This window comes from Micromys minutus (genome assembly GCF_963924665.1).
Source record: "Micromys minutus genome assembly, chromosome: 14".
Taxonomy (NCBI): Eukaryota; Metazoa; Chordata; class Mammalia; order Rodentia; family Muridae; genus Micromys; species Micromys minutus.
Window position 1 is genome coordinate 54252374 of NC_137983.1, and position 16818 is coordinate 54269191.

At 45.0% G+C, this 16818-nt stretch overlaps 1 protein-coding gene across 1 annotated transcript in view; it reads right to left on the reverse strand.

Annotated features, from left to right (window-relative positions):
- MYO16 (myosin XVI) overlaps positions 1 to 16818 on the reverse strand; it is a gene marked incomplete at both ends in the record, with an annotated part of 347769 nt that overhangs the window by 10816 nt on the left and 320135 nt on the right. The window contains one exon of the mRNA XM_080928526.1: positions 13622 to 13713. Within this exon, the coding sequence (XP_080784652.1) occupies positions 13622 to 13713 (92 nt within the window). The remainder of the gene's footprint in view (positions 1 to 13621; positions 13714 to 16818) is intronic.

The window sequence follows — 16818 nt, forward strand, 5'->3', positions numbered from 1 at the left end:
CAGGTTTAAACACAGGGTAGGAGGTCCCCCAAAGGGCACCGAAAGCTTTTACTGGCACGCAGCATGGCTGCATCTAGACCTAGTTAGGGGTAGGTTTGTCCTTTCATATCCGGATGATGGGATTTCTGAAAAAAATCCAGAACCATTCTCACTAATAACAATTAGCATTACAGAAAATAAATACCTATTTTGATTCCAATAGACGTTTATTTGGATTTGCTGCTGATTTCCTGCTATCAAGTTATGACTCAAAAAGGAACAAAAGATTTTTAAAAAGTCTGTATGTTTCTTTAAGTCCATTGGAAGTAATGAAACCCAAGGACTGGGAAGGATTTCAGCATTAACTCCGCTTGTCCCAACTCTAAAGCTAGGCAGGTGTAGAGGGCACCCTGTACACTCAGACACTGGAAGGCAGAGGCAAGGGATCTCCGAGGCAAGCCGGCCACCTAGGTTCAACTCAGAGACTCTGGCTCAATAAAGCAGTAAATAATCAAGGAAAATCCCTGTCACTGTGAAACTTCACGAGTCATCACACAAGGGCACACACACACACACACACACAGTCACACATACATGTTTACCCATACATGAGAACATGGATACACACATTCACATATGCCTCACATACCCAGAGGGGACAGTGACAAGAGAAGCTCTTACGATTGATGGCACAGAGCTGGTGAATATTTATAGTTATTGTTAAGTGACTCAGACGCAGGGAACTAATGAGAAAAGCTCGAACCTAGTAGACTGGAAACTTGGGAAAGTCGAAGTATACTAAAACCCCTCTTCACCTATTTTCTTGGCATGATAGAGAGTTGTTACAAGCCAAAGGAGGCCTGGCTGCAAACTGTTAATCCACACCCCACCTCAGAGCCTACATTATATTCGTGGCTTATTCTCAATGGTCAGTAGAGCTGCCCTCCCTCCCTTGCCCAAAGCACTAAGCCTGCAGGCAGTACTGCAGACTGTGCACGCGCTGGTGACTGTCTTGCCCTCATCTTTTCTCTCAGACCGCATATTTCAGTTCAGGCGCATGGACGCAGAATTCCTCTAAGGTTTTCTTTCTATTCCCTGTGATGGTCTCTGTGCTTTAGATACACATTATTCTCCTAACCACTCACAAGCTCAGGAAGGAAGCGGGTTAAAGGTTACCAGCACCTCTCTCAGACAGAAATCCACCCTTAGGTGCTGAAGTCACTGGGCTGTACCTGTAAATCGAGGAGGTAAATCCAGGCACACAGGGACTTGTGGGTCGGCCTTAGTCACGTTGTCGTCTGAGAGGTCCCCCTCTTCACCCATCTGTTAGCAAATGTATTTAGGTCCTCATGAAAATGGAAGGAACTGAGACTTAAACAGAAGTACCCAACACGATGTGTGTTCCTCCAGGTGCCTCGTGTGACAACAAAAGCAGAAACTCTTGTGAACTGGACAAACGGGGCAGGATATAGGTGTGGAGGAAGCACACAGAGAGAGCTCAAGGCAATCTAATGTTCAAAAGGAACGTATCAGGGATAGAGCGGTGCCTTAGCGGTTAGCAGTGCATATATGACCCCTACAGAGGACCCAGCTCAGTTCCTAGCAACTCTGTCAGGTGTTCACAACCACCTACCTCAGCTCCAGGAGATCCAAAGCCTCTGTGTCCCAAAGGCAAAAATGCTCACATACCCACCTCCCTTTGCACACTCACAGGCACATGAGCACACACACAATCAAAACTAAAATAAATCTGAAAACGGCAATAATTTCTTCATGTGATCACTGTTGGAACATGGAGGAGACCGTGCTCTCAAGGCAACATGAGGGCCGAGCTGTAAGGTCTCAGCTAGATTTGAAGGACGGGAAGGTCATTTGGGTGGAAGTATGTAAACAATGGCACACGTGCTGCTCACACCTTAAGCATGAACTTGAACATGAGACAGCAGCCATGGGGAAGCCGTCTGCACTGTGGACTAGCACATTGGTGTCTGCTTTTGAAAAACAACAGAACTAGGAATGAGGATGTAGGGAGGTGAGGCCCAGGCCAGTGAGGGCAGCCAGGACCAACAGGGTCCCACCCACTGTCCTCAGCAGACAGACAACAGGAGCCAAGAGCTACTTCCCCACCTGCTGTACTAACTGGCGGCGTCATGTGACATTTGTAAGGCATAGCCTGACCAGCTTTTTATTATTATCTCAAATATTTACCTTCCAGAAGGAACAGAAAGTTATGTGCTAAAGGGATAAATATAATTAAGAATGAGGGAAAAGCATTTTATGAAAATGGATATTCAACAACATCACCTAAGGGGAATACAATTGTCATCCATGATTGACAAAGGGACAAGGCAGCTCCTTGGGCCCTGGAGCCTGTTACAGTCAGAGGAGTACAATTGCTGTTACTCCCCAAACAGTTTCCTTCCTTCCTTCCTTCCTTCTTTCTTTCTTTCTTTCTTTCTTTCTTTCTTTCTTTCTTTCTTTTTTTAAGATTTATTATTGATATGAGTACACTGTAGCTGTCTTCAGACACACCAGAAGAGGGCATCGGATCCCATTACAGATGACTGTGAGCCACCATGTGGTTGCTGAGAATTGAAGTCAGGACCTCTGGAAGAGCAGTCAGTGCTCTGAACTGCCGAGCTATCTCCCAAACACAGCCGGGTCTCCCTGAGTGTCTGTGGGCTCGTTGTGGGTCTGTGTGGTTTCTGTATTCACTACTGAGTAGAAAGGTCATAAAAGCGGCATCTGTCCCTAGAGCTCCTGTTCTGTTGTCAGGTCTCAGTGGAGCACTGAAACATCTGGGCAATGAGGTCTAGCTGGGTGTGAGAAAAGAGAGTTCGGAGGGTACAGCATCTGCCCCAGAGGCTCTCGGGTTCATCAGTGTCTTGAACACAAAGTAAGCAAAGCAGACTGTGCACAAAACACTTCTAGGAGAGGAAGGAAAAAGACAAGATTTTGCCAAAGTAGGCAAAATGAGAGCCAATCTTTTAAGTCAAGACTTCCAAAAATAGGTAATAAAAATTACCTGTTAGTGTACAGAGTTATTTTAAATCCATGTGGATATCATTGCTGAGTTTTTATATCGTTGACTCCATGATGCTATGTGAGCACAGTTCTGTTTCCAACCTGTTTCTGGCAGAGTCAGAGAAACAAAGTGACAGCTTCCAGGAGTAATGCAATCACGGCAATCAGAGAAAACAGGCCTCCAGGTCTGGGGTTCGTGAGATAAATGCCTTCATCCCTGGAACTGTTTGCATTTTTGTACAATAGAGATCTGAACATTTTAGGCAGTTTTGTTTAAAAAAATTGAAAAAATGTTTCTTGATAAGATGCTCTGATCCTGAGTATTTTTATCAGAAATCTCTTATCTATCTATCTATCTATCTATCTATCTATCTATCTATCTATCTATCTATCTACCTATCTATCTATCCAACCTATCTTAGTTACTTTCCTATTGCTGTGATAAGTCATCTGATCAAGGTAACTTATAAGAGTTTAGTTGGGGTTTATGGTTTCAGAAGGTGATTCCATGATTATCATGGCACGGAACATGGCAGCAGGCAGACAAGAACAGCATGAAATCAAAGCTGAGAGGTCTCAACGTGAGACATAACCAGGAGACAAAGAGGCAGAGAGGGCTGAGTGGGAGTGGCCTGGGACTTTGAAAACTGGAAGCCTGTCCTGAATGGCACACCTCTTTCACCAAGGTTACACCTTCTAATCCTTTCCAAACAGTTCTAGCAACTGGAGACCAAGTATTCAAACATATAAGACTATGAAGGAGGCAAGATCATTCAAACCATCTATCTATCTATCTATCTATCTATCTATCTATCTATCTATCTATCATCTATCTATCTATCATCTATTTCTATCATCTATCTATCTATCTATCATCTATCATCTATTTCTATCATCTATCTATCATCTATCTATTTATCATCTATCTATCATCTATCTATCATCTATCTATCATCCATATATCATCTATCATCTATCTATCTATCTATCTATCATCTATCTATCTATCTATCTATCTACCTATCTATCTATCATCTACCTACCGATCTATCTATCTATCTATCTATCTATCTATCTATCTACCTATCTATCATCTACCTACCGATCTATCTATCTATCTATCTATCTATCTATCTATCTATCTATCTATCATCTACCTATCTATCTGTCTGTCTATCTGGCTATCTACCATCTATTCACTCTCCTTTCCATCTTTGTCCCCTTTGTACACTCCTTAGCAAATAAGCCTCCAAACATGGAATAATAATTTTATTTTTTTGTGAGTGTGTGTTGGCATATATACATGTATGTTACACATGTAGTGTTTTTACTTGCAAGTTTTTATGCATGAATATATGAGTTTCTGGGAATCATAGGTCGACCTTGGGTGTCATTTCCCAGAAGGTATCTACTTTGTTTTTTGAGACAGCATCTCTCATTGATACTTGGGGCTCCCTGATTATGCTAGGCTGGCTGAGTAGTGAGCCCCAGAGACCCATATATCCGTGTGTCGAGTACTGGGGTTTTTTGTGTTCTAGAGCTGGTATTCAGGTCCTCACACTTGTGTAGCAGGCTTGTTTATCTTCCTGGAGTAATGGTTATGAAGAAAGTCAACCCACAACACAGTCATTGTAGACATTTTTACAGTTAATCTCTTTCTTAGTCTGGGCCTACATTATAATTTATGAATTCCAACTTTATTGTAAGAAAGCAGCAGACAACTGCCTCTCCAGTGCCCAGTTCCTGCAGCTCTGGCTCACCCTTTTCTGGATATTCAGTTCTGCCAGCAGAAATCAGAACCCTTGGCCTTCTGGCTGGTCTGTGTTTGATGCCACTTCCTGGTCCCCAGACTCAGCCTCCACTCAGCTCAGGTGTATTCCTCCACAGTGGGCCTGGCCTCCTGCTGACTCAGCTCAGCCCCGCTTTCTTGTTCATGCTGCTTTTGGTGGATTATCTGTTTTTCCTAAATGCTGCCTATGGTTGGTTATTTTCCTACTGAAGCTGGGCTCACAGAGAGGAAGGTGATTAATTGTGAAGACTGGGGTATTCGGTAGGCCGGGCCACTGTTCAGAACAGTGGAGCTTCTGTGGACATTTGCTGGTAAATGGGTGAAGGAATGAATCTCTGAATAAACAGTTGTGTCCAATACACAATAGTATGTACACACTCATACACACATACACACAATAGTATGTACACACTCATACACACATACACACAATAGTATGTACACACTCATGCATACACACAATTGCATGCCTCATCCATCATGTGTTATGGATAAATGTGTTATATAGTTGTGTGATTATGATCAGCAGTAAAATACTGCATATTGCTTCTTATGGGCCAGAGAATCTTCTGGAGCCCTTCATATCATGTGACTCTCAGACTCTGCCCCCTTTCAGAGCTAGTAACAGAATGTTAGCATCCTAGATACTAAATTTATTGCTGTATTTTTTTAACATGGGTTTTAATAAAAACTATTCAATAAAGCTATGGAATATTATATCAATTTATTTGCCTTAATTCTTCTAGGGCTGCCACTGGCTGACAATTAAATTGAGTTGGCGATTTATTGAGTGCTGGTGTGTGCTTTCAATACAAAGTAATTAAAATGTACTTGGTGCAGTCTGTAAAAACGCAACTCCGTCAAGCTGCAGGTACATACACACACGCGTGCCCACGCACAGATAACCCTCAGAAAATACCCTCTCCAATACACACAGGTATACACACACACACACACACACACACAGAACAACTGTTTTCCAATCAGAGAAATGAAAAATATTACAGATGACATGATTCTAGACTCACAGCCCGAGAGGTTAGGTTCCTACATGTAAAAAGCAAAAGAGAACATCATCTTTAATGAAAGCAAATTATATTAAATTAAATTAAATTAAAAAGACTTTTCTTGAACAGAACAACAGAAACAGAGACCCTGAGGCTAAGGGCCAGTCACCCTCAGTCCATTAACAAACTTCCAAGGGTAGATGCCTGGAGAGGGTCAGGTCATGGAAAACCCAGGACAGACACCCTCTGCAGGACTGAAACGCACACAGAAAAAAACACAGCACCATCAGAGTCAGGAGCGTGAACAAGCATGTAAACTACAGGGGGCAGGGGACACTGTGGAGAGCTCAGAGAACCCTAGACCTGACCTAAAAGAACTCTCCAGAATGAGCTGCAAGCTGACAGGAAAAGTGTCCCAGCGTCAAGCGGCTTGGAGACCGGAAGCCTGGCAGCTGCCAAGACGCTAGCTTGCCCTGTCTGGTGTGGGTGCTTCTTTACTGTGACCGTTCTGATTAGTTTTTGTCAACTCAGCAAGAACTCCAGTCACTCTCAAAGAGCCTCAGATAAGAGACTGCATCCTTCGGACTCACCTGTAACCAAGTCCGTGGGTCATTTTCTTGATTTGTGATTGTGGTGAGAGGGGACCACAGCTGGGTCGGTGGTCCTGGATCATGTAAGGAAATAGGTGGAGCGAGCCATGGGGGCCAGCAGTGAGCGGCGCCCCTGTCCCTCCACAGTCTGCTCTGTTCAGTCTCTGTCTCCAGTTCCTGTTCTGCTGTCCCTCAGTGACCAACTGTGATGCAGATGCACAGGACAAACAATCCCTTTCCACCCCAAGAAAGCAAATGAAGACAACGCCTTCTGACAGCAATATTGCCTAGGAAGTTTTCATGCAGGCAGATGGACACCTATGATGATGGTTGGCCACCTATGAAGCAAGGGTCAGTTGTGGCGTGAAGAAGGGGTGGGAAGGGGTGACATGATTGGCTCTGATAGACAAAAACTTGGTCCGTGTCTATTACAATCAACAAGGCAATTACAAAAGCACTTACAAGGTTATGCAGTCAGACCTGTCAGGAAAAGAACAGATCCAGATGTGCCCCTCTGAGTGTCCACCAAAACAACAACCAGGGAACACCAAATGAGATGGCAACCTGACTCACGGCACAGGAATCACTTGAAAGAATAAAATCTTTAAACTCAACATTTATCAGTGGAGCATACTTTTAGAAGTGAGTACAGTTGGGAGCACCGCAGATCAGAACCTCAGCCCTTCATTTCCCCCTTGTAAAGAGTGAAAGGCACATCCCAGGCGCGCATCTCAGCATGGTTGGTAAAAGCAAACACACGGGCTGTTGTTTTTGTAGTTTTCCACACCAAGTTGTCAAATCATGGACATGATCTCAGGAATTTGTGACTGTATTTACTTGGATTTCAGAAGAAGCCAAAGTTGAACAGACCGGCTCACACCTAAAATGTGGTACATTCTGGCCACTGAATGCCAACACCTCCCCAGATCTCTGGTAAACTGAGGGTGAACATACCCAGACAACAGCAGCAGCTGTGCACATCTGGAGGACAGAGGCGAAGACCACTGGAACTCTTTCACCGTGAAATCCCTGGTGGCCAGGCAGTGAGACCAACCTTAGGGCAGGGGCAGAGCCATGTCCCTGGACTCTTCCTGCCCCCTTCGGTTTATGCCCTCAGATTTCTGGTGAGCTAAAAGCCGCCTTGGGTTGACAAGTGCAGGGGAGTGGTTGTCTTCACTAGTTCCGTGGGTCAGAGCAAACATCTCAACTCTAATGCTTCTTTGTTGAGCCTACAGCTGACACTCAGGCTGATAAATTGGAAAGACAGTAACATATCAAAATGAGACAAAATACTTCAGCCACATCCATCAATTCATCAGTCAATCAAACCATACAAAGACAGTCGCAGAATATCTGTAGGAGTGATGTATTTATTTACACTAAAAGCACACACAGTGCCAGCTGCTATCTTATGGGGACCGTATGATTTACGGATTTACTTGGCAAAGTGAAAGTGCAGATGAGGCTCTGCTGACTTCAGAGTGATGAGTCACTTCTGGTCTGGCAGGAAGGCTGGGATCAAGAACTCCACTATTGATTGTTTCTCTAAAAACTTAGCTCAGATGCTAATACAGCAAGATTTATCAAAGCAGTGTGTTTTAACCAACCACGGTGCTTTAAAGAAAATAAGCTAATAATATTCCAAAATGAAAAAAAAAATAAAACAATCATAACTATGGGGCTGGAGAGATGGCTCAGTGGTTAAGGTCTCTGGCTGTTCTGCCAAAAGGAGCCAGGTTCAATTTGCAGGACCCACACGGTAACTCACAACCCTGTAACTGCGTTCTCACACATGCAGACCAAGCACCAATGTACGCGAGGCATTAACAGAATAAAATCTGTTGTAGGAAATCATGGGACTAAGGCTATACAGTCCATAGGTAAAGCGATGCTGCGTCTGAGCTCACATCCAATGGCTCAGTAAGAACCCGGCATGGCTATCATGTCTGTAGCTTCCTAACTGACAGAAAAAGACAAGTGGGTTCTGGGAACTTGCTGGTCATTCAGCCTAGGTTCAGAGATAGACCCTTATAAGACAAACAGCAACAACAAAATCAGATATGTATGGGAAGACTCTAATGTGATCTCTTGCCTCTCTATACACACATGTAGATAGATGCACCTGTGTGTGCGTGCGCGCACATGCACGCACACACACACACACACACACACACACACACACACACACACACGTGCGTGCGCACACGCACTGATTTCTTTCAATTCCTACTAGATAATGGGTCTTTTAGATTCAGCCAACTCTCCTACAAAACAATGAGCCCAGAGACAGAAGACTCCTATCGGTTTGCTCTAGAAGTCAGAAGGCAGATCACCAAGTCACACCTACCACCCTTGAACAGTCTTAAAGAGATTGTTCTATGCCTGCATTCCAACAGCTCTGCAAGCCTTGCTTAGTCATGTTTCCCTCCTTTGAGTTAAATATTTTGACACACATCTGTGATCATGTTTGCTAGGATTGACATACTAACGCCCACGTGTTCTCAGTGACATCACTGTTCCTTATCCAAGTGTGTGGCTACCCGCTTCTTCTCATCAAGAAAAAAGAAGTGGTCTGAGTGAGGCCATATAGACATATGTCTATTTGGACCACATGTGTATATATACATGCAGCTGTATGGACTGATTGATGTGGTTATAAGTACATGCAGGCTGTGTGTAGACAGGTCTGTTTTCCTTTGCACACGTGACTTCTCATCCTCGGCATACTTTTACAACTCATCGGTAATCTTAAATATAAAATGCCACGCATCTTATCACATTCAGGTCACACAGGGAGAGCAACACAGAACTACCAAACATAGGATGTCTCCTGATGGTATGTATAGAGACACAGATGACAGACAGACAGAGGGAGAGATGATGAAGACACACAGCTCTTTTGTCAGAATTACCTATTTCTCCTCTACGTGGGCTTCAGAGGGTCACTATATTTAAACCAAACATATCTACGTATCTTTATCTCACCTGACAGCTTGTTTCAGTTCTGGCTAGGATAGTTTTCAGCAGGTCTATACCACACATATGACAGATATGAACAGCAAACACTGAATCTGTTTAGCGCCTGCTATTCTTAATTTTGTTGATGTATGACATCACAAAGAGGTTTCTTTGATAGTTCAGTAAAACAAACCACGTAACAATTTGCTCCTTAGGTTGGGTCGATTTTCTATTGATCCCGGTCTGGTATTCCACCAGCGGCTGTGTCAGGGGTGGACGAGGTATTTATGAAGGTTGTGGAAGCTGGCCTGCAAGGCATTTATCAAACGCCATCAATGATCTCCTGTGATGGGGATTTGGATATGCCCAATGCTCACGGTGACTTTGCACACTCTTTGAAATACTAAAGGAAAGGTCTTGTAAAGTCTGGCCAGATGTGTGAGAGTCCACCATGAAAAGGAAAGAAGTGGGAGGGGCAAAAGGCTATGGAAGAGGTGTCCCTGCAAGAGCAGCAGTGAATACAAATGACCTATCCTGGGAGGAAAAATAGAAGCAAGTCCTCGAGCAGTGTACAGTGTGGACACTTTATCTGTGTGCAGGGGGAGTGCCCCCAGCAGGGTGCACAATGGACTTCTGGGCTTTGTTACCACGGCTACAATCGCTCCACACACCTCCATGCTATAGTCTGTGTCTGTGTCTGCTGGCTTCTTCTGACGCGATCTAGCCCTCTGGCTCAGCAGTGGGCAAGCTGACTGTGAGAAGGAGGATCCTTAGGGGAGGAGGGGTCACAGGAGTGGGAGGAGGGAGGAGCAAGAGGGAGGAAGGCAAGGATGATCAGGAAGAGTAGGAGGAAGGGAGAGGGAACCATGCTGGGCTGGAGCTACCGGTATTGAACTCATTGCTGAGTCTTTCTCCACAGCTTTGAGACCAGCATGCCAACTAGCACAGACATTAAAGACAATTATTCAAATATCATAAAATATACAAAGATAAACATTCCTGTAAATGCTGTCTAATTCCCAAGTAAGCCTGCAATGCCTCTCTAACCTAAAAGATTTCTTCTATCTTTGCATCTACAAGATCCTCTAAGAACCAATGTGTGGAATTCTGGTGTAACTCATTGCTGGTGTGATTCACGCCTAGGACTATGCAAATATCCTACTGTGGCTCATGACAGCACACACTGGCATACTAACAAATACACCACCAAGACTAGGGGACTGTAAATGCCTGCAGCCCTGTTTTTTTTTTTTTTTTTTTTTTTTTGTTTTGTTTTTTTGGTTTTTTTTTGATTTTTGGCTATTTTAACTGAAAGTTAGATGTCATTGTTTACAAATAAAGGTATTGCATTTCTCAAATTAATAAAAGCCTACAGTGAAATATAATGCATTATTCATCTTGAGGAAAAGAACAAGTATTGGATGTGGAGGCTCTGATCTGGTCAGATACTGTTGTAAGTTTATATTAAGAGCGGTACAGGTCTGGGGAGATAGTTCAGTGGATTGAGCATTTCCCTGGTAAGCAAAAGCAATGATCTGAGTTCAAATCCCCTAGAACCACAAGAAGGCACTGGGCACAGCTGCACTTGTAATCAGAGCTCTGAGGAGGCAGAGACAGGCTCACTGGCTGTGGCACCAAGGTGGATGGCACCCAAGCTTTAAGTCTACTCATTGACCTGCATGCATGCACACACTGAAAAGCGCTGAGGTACGGCTCGGCTGCAGAACGCATGCTTTCCACTAACACCCAGCATTCAACACTCAGCACCAAACAGTAAACTTGGAGACTTTGTACGGCTGGTGTAGAGAAGGCACATTTGAAAACAAACGGACTTTGTGACTAGCGACAATGAACTCAGCACCAGTCAGAAGTATTTGCCAGCGTGAGGAATGAATGCCGGACTTCATCTGTGGGTACAGCTATTTGGGAAAACAGAAGGTCGAAAATCAGTGGGAAGGCTGGCTGGACAGGTGGTAGCAGACTTTTATTGTCCCTCTGTTGCCTCCCGGAAGTCCTCAAGAGGGGCTACGCCTTCCATCCCTTGCATTTTATGTCTCTTTAAGGCTGGCTATACCCCAGTGCCCCAACACGTGCTTGTCGCGCCGTGGAAGACAAGGAGAGAGCCAGTGTCTTCCTCTGATCCATCAAAGTAGCTGAGGTTGGTACAGGGAGACCAGCTCCCAACAAACAAGACCATGAGTCCACTGTGGCCTTCCACATGGAGTTCAAGCACACAGAGACGGAGGCAGGCCCCCTGCTTCGTTTCCCTCAGAAGCGGACTATGTGGTTTTAGCTCCCCAGTGAACTCGGCGAACTTGCCATCTGACCCCTCCCAAATGACCAACTCTCTGTCTCCTTTATAACATATTTTGTCTTTATTAAGCAGGTGTCACTGAAGCCCCCGGTGACACTAATTCCGAAGCACAGACTGGGCTTCATTTGGTGGCTCCCTTTAATCGCACTGCTGTTCAGCACTGGTTTTGTGCAATTCCTGTGGAATTGTTCTGGCAGAAACTCTAAAAGGCGACATGCCTGACTGTGTCTGTACTTCCTCTATAAATGTCAGGGAGGAGATGGATCCTGGGGACATGTGGCAGTTAAACCACAGTGTCCCATAACTCATAGCTTCTTGGCAGTAAGGAATCTGCTGCTGCATGTGAGTGCCTCCAGTCAGCACAGCCACAGAAGAGCATGGGTTTCCCTGTTTGGGGAGTGGGGGTGGGGGTGGGGGGACAGGGTGAGGTGACTGGGGAGGTCTTCCAGGGGGGAGATGGGAAAATTTCCCCACAACCTTTCCCAAGGCTCTCTGTCTTGTAGCTAAAGCCGAGAACGGACAGGAAGACCCAGAGCCTCCACTTCAGGAACCTGCTGCTAACGTTCTCCCAGCTCCTGAGACCCAGCGCAGTGGCTGGGAGAGGGGAGGCAGGTCCTCACTCCGTTGTGGTGCAGAGGAGTGGTAGCCCCTGTTCGGGGCAGAGAGGTGCCGTGGGAATCGCCACACGCTGGGCATGTGTGATCACAGAGGCAGATGCACCTCTCAGGAACACAGGCACGATTAAGACAATTTATTACCCCTACCAATCAGCATTTCTCTCCATCGTAGCCCTATAGATCAGCACAAGTGATTTCCGCAGATTGCCTACTGTAGAGATTTATATGTAAGATTAAAATTATTGATTTCTTTTTCACACCACCTCATCGGTGTTACTTAGAAAGATCTCGACTCGTAGTGTGGCTGTGCATACGTGGCATCAAATGTGTCGCTCAAAGCTAACCTTACTGGCACTAAATGGCTTCATTCTGGATTCCTTTGCATTCTGAATCCACTAGGGTATTGTTTTCTCCTGAATAATCTTAATTTTGGTGTAATATGTAAGGGTTAAAAAATGGTGAGCATGAACAGGTAATCCTGACACACACACACAAGGTTTCCAATCTAACCATATTCTCACAGTAAACGGTATCGTGCATGTACTTGTGTGTGTGCGTTCCTATGTATATGGGCTCATGTACTTATGAATGTATGCATGTGTGTGCAGGTGCATGTGTGTGTTTGTGTACACCCATGTAGAGTGTAGATTAGAGGTCAACCTGCTGCTGTTGTTCCTCGGGAGAGGCTGAATTCTTTTTTTTTTTTTTTTTTTTTTTGAGACACGCTGGCCTAGAAGTCACTGAAAAGGCTAAGCTGGCTGCTGGCAAGTGACAGGGGTCTGTCTCTCTCTGTCTCTCCTTCAGTGAAGTTTACCATGTGCTACAATATCCATCTTTTCCCTTGGGTCCTGGATCTTATACTTGCACAACTGACTGAGCCATCTTGGAAGCCTCCCTCCTCCCCCCCCCCCCACAGTATCTTAAGTGAAGCCGATTATGCAGAACTTGGAGGTTCTGAGGCTGAGCAGCAGGACCTCAGGACATCGGGATGCTACTTCCAAGTCTGTCACCATAGCCTTGTGCTTTACCCCGAGTCACATGCAAAAAATGACCTCACTGTCAGGAGTTTCATACCGTTACCACCAGCAGCTAGTGACATTAAAGAACCACACACAATGATGTCTATAATACTCTACTAAAAATAATGCTGGAGTTTGGCTGAGATGGAGGAGAGAGAGAGGGAGGGAGGGAGGAGGGAGAGAGGTTCAGACAAAGGACAACAGATTGCAGTGAGAACAACCTGAGTTCTCACTCCAGGAAAGAGACCCATCAGCATAACTCTGACTGTCTGCCATGGTCTAACTACACTCACTGCTGTGTGGAGGAGGACAGGGTGTCCTTACCTGGGTGGTGTGGCTCTCCCGATGTCTCTGAAACGATGAAGTCCCCATGCCACTCAGACACAGCCTTGAGCACCCATCATCCTCAGCTACACCTGTAGAGGTCAAAGCACAGAGCTGTGGTGAGTTTGCATCTCCTTGACAAATGGGAAAAAAAAACAACAACAAAACCCTTCATGCTTAGATATCAATCAGACACTGTCATATTCCATGCACCAGACCTCTAGACAGTAGCAGATATTCCCTGAGTATTGAATTGTGCAGCTAGATGAGAACACCTTAAGCGACTGTAGTTTCGGTAAGCAAATGAGGAATTACTGTCAGAGAGGAAAATAACCTCGAGCACGTTGGAGCAGTGCAGAAGGGGCTGAGGGAGGGGCGCCTTCCTAGATCCTAGATACCATTCAATGCACTTCCAAGAAGAAAGAAGCAGGTGACCGGCGGTGTTTCCCAACTGGAATGGCAATGAATGGGATGGCATGGAGGAGAAGCAGGGGCTGAAGAGATGGTGAGACAGAAGCACACCTGGGTGCCATGGAAACCAGGGCTGGTGTTGGGCAGCTGTAAGGTAAAACTGACCAGTTAGGACTGACCAGTTCTTAGCCAAGGACGAAGTAAAAGTGACCTTTCAGGAAAAGCACACGGCCCTCCCACAAAGGGTGCAGACGTCCTATGGGGCAGGGGATGAGTCTCTTTATTACTCTGCACAGCAGAGGCCTGTCTCTGACCCTTGGCCTTTGGCCTGTATAATTCTCTGTTCTAAGCCTGCTGTGTGCATCATAAACAGTAGCATACACCGTCTTTATGCGCTGGACTCACCCTGACTCATGACAGTCAAAATGATTTTAGACATTATTAAATGTACCTTGGGGACAGATCTGTTCCCCTACAGTGATTGAGGGCCACCATGATGGAGGTGGCATGTACTGCCCCAAGTGACTTGATTAATAAACATGAACAGATAAAAGGAGAAATAACTGCCCGATGGAATGAATTCAACCCAGAGAACTTTAAATACTGAAGCAATTACTCATCTCCTCTGGAAACATAATTAACCAGTGCAGTTTAATTGATTAAACATATACATGATTCCTAAATTAAAAATCATTAGGAAATCACTGTGCATTTTTCCAATTACAGGAGTGTGCCAGTTCCTCAGGGAGGTCTGTGTCCAATCAACATAAGGCGGGTCAGTCTGCTTTCTTGGTGAACGTACATAGGCCTCCATGTGAAAAGGTCTCATCAATGCTTTCCATAGCAATTTCTTCCCATATGAAGCATTCCATCCTAGAGGGAAACTCCTTAAGACTCAGACAGTTGTAAAGAAAGACTAGTTTAGACACAGGAAGCCGACAACTCACTAGCTCTAGGAAGTCTCTGAAACGGACCAGATTCTATCTCCAAGGTTATATAAGCAGCATTGATGGAGTAGGTGCTCAGAGGTTCAGATGTCTATGAATTATACTGGCTCTTATAAATAACCCCAGTAGACACATTGGTTTTTAAGGCTGGATTTTGGTGATATTATTTAGTATGTCATTGGTTCAGTTTTCTATCTGGGGTGAGTAGACATTTATTCCCAGAAAGATTGCTACAAACATATCAGGACAGAGCTGATTGTGAGTGAATAGTGACCCACCACTGAAGTGTCTGGTGGTGAAGACTGGGTCCTAAACATGAGCAATGGTGAAGGTATATTGGACACAGGTGACGGTGCACCTCAAACAATTGTGTGGCAGAATCAAGAGCTAGGACCCTATGGGTCAAAGACAAGACACCATCCGTAGAAAGACTCCTGGTTAAAGGACATGAGAGATGAGGGGTGAGGATAGGGGTACAAAAGTGGAGTCTGTATGACATGCTAGTCACTTCTGCTGCTGAGTTAAAATAACCAGCAGAAGCAACTTAGATAAAGTGTTTGAGTTCTAGGGAGGCACATTCCATCATGGTGGGGAAGGTGAGGAGACAGGAGGAGAGGCTCACTGGTCGCACTGAGTCCTCAGCCAGGAAGCAGAGAAAGAAGGAAATGAACCTGGGCTATGGAGTACCAAAGCCTGCTGCTCGTAATCCACTTCCTAAAGAGGAAGTCCAACTCCTCACAGTTCCACAGCCTCCCCAAACCACACCTCCAGCTGGAACCACATGCTCCAACCCAAGCCTATCCTTGATGTTTCAGATCACATGTCTCCCAGACAGGACAGAAGGTAGAGGAAGTGGAATCCATCTTCAAAACAAAACAAAACAAAACAAAAAAACAATTTGTAAACTAGGAACTTGATGTTTGGAATCAAAAGGGGAAATCAGCTTAGACAATGTCACAGATCCAGAACTTTCCAGAGAGTCAGTGGGTAAAGACAGTTGTGAGCTTTCTCTGAACACAGTGCAGAACAGTGGAGAAGAAAATAAAGAGCCCTAGTGATAAGGATTGTCAGCTTAATGAGCTGAAACATAGTTAGAAAAGAAAGAATGGACTCAGGGCTGGGGATAGTACAGACAGGGCCTCCGTGCAGGGGGAAGCAAGGAGTCCTACCTGGGAGATGGTTCAGGGACATTGGCTGACATGACCCTGAGGACAGCCAGTTTAGAGGGGCAGCTGCCTCTGGAAAAATAGGTCAGAGTGTTTGGTCCAAATGAACACAGGCATGCACAGTTATTTTCATTAAACGGTCCAAGAAAATGCATATAGGACATAGCAAGTTCATTTGCCTCAACACAGAAAAGATCTTTGGATTTGTGTAAAGAGAATTTGACTTGAAACCTTACATCCACCCTTGACCTCTGGAGCTGTGCATACTCTGGCCTTATTCGATCTGTTTCTACTCACTTTGGACCAGGCAGGGTGTGCACTTGGGTGTGTGTAGGTCACTCCAGGTAATTTATAGGGTTGCAGCCTGCACTATCCAGGAAATTCAATTCACCATCATGCTCCTTGTCTATTTCACTTATAACCCCCATGACTTCTCCATGCAAACTTAGAAAAGCTCCAAGATTTTGTGAATGGGTGCTGTTGACTTAGTGAATGGGTACTGTTGACTTAGTGAATGGGTGCTGTTGACTGAGTGAATGGGTGCTGTTGACTGAGTGAATGGGTGCTGTTGACTGAGTGAATGGGTGCTGTTGACTGAGTGAATGGGTGCTGTTGACTGAGTGAATAGGTGCTGTTGACTGAGTGAATGGGTGCTGTTGATTGAGTGAAGGGG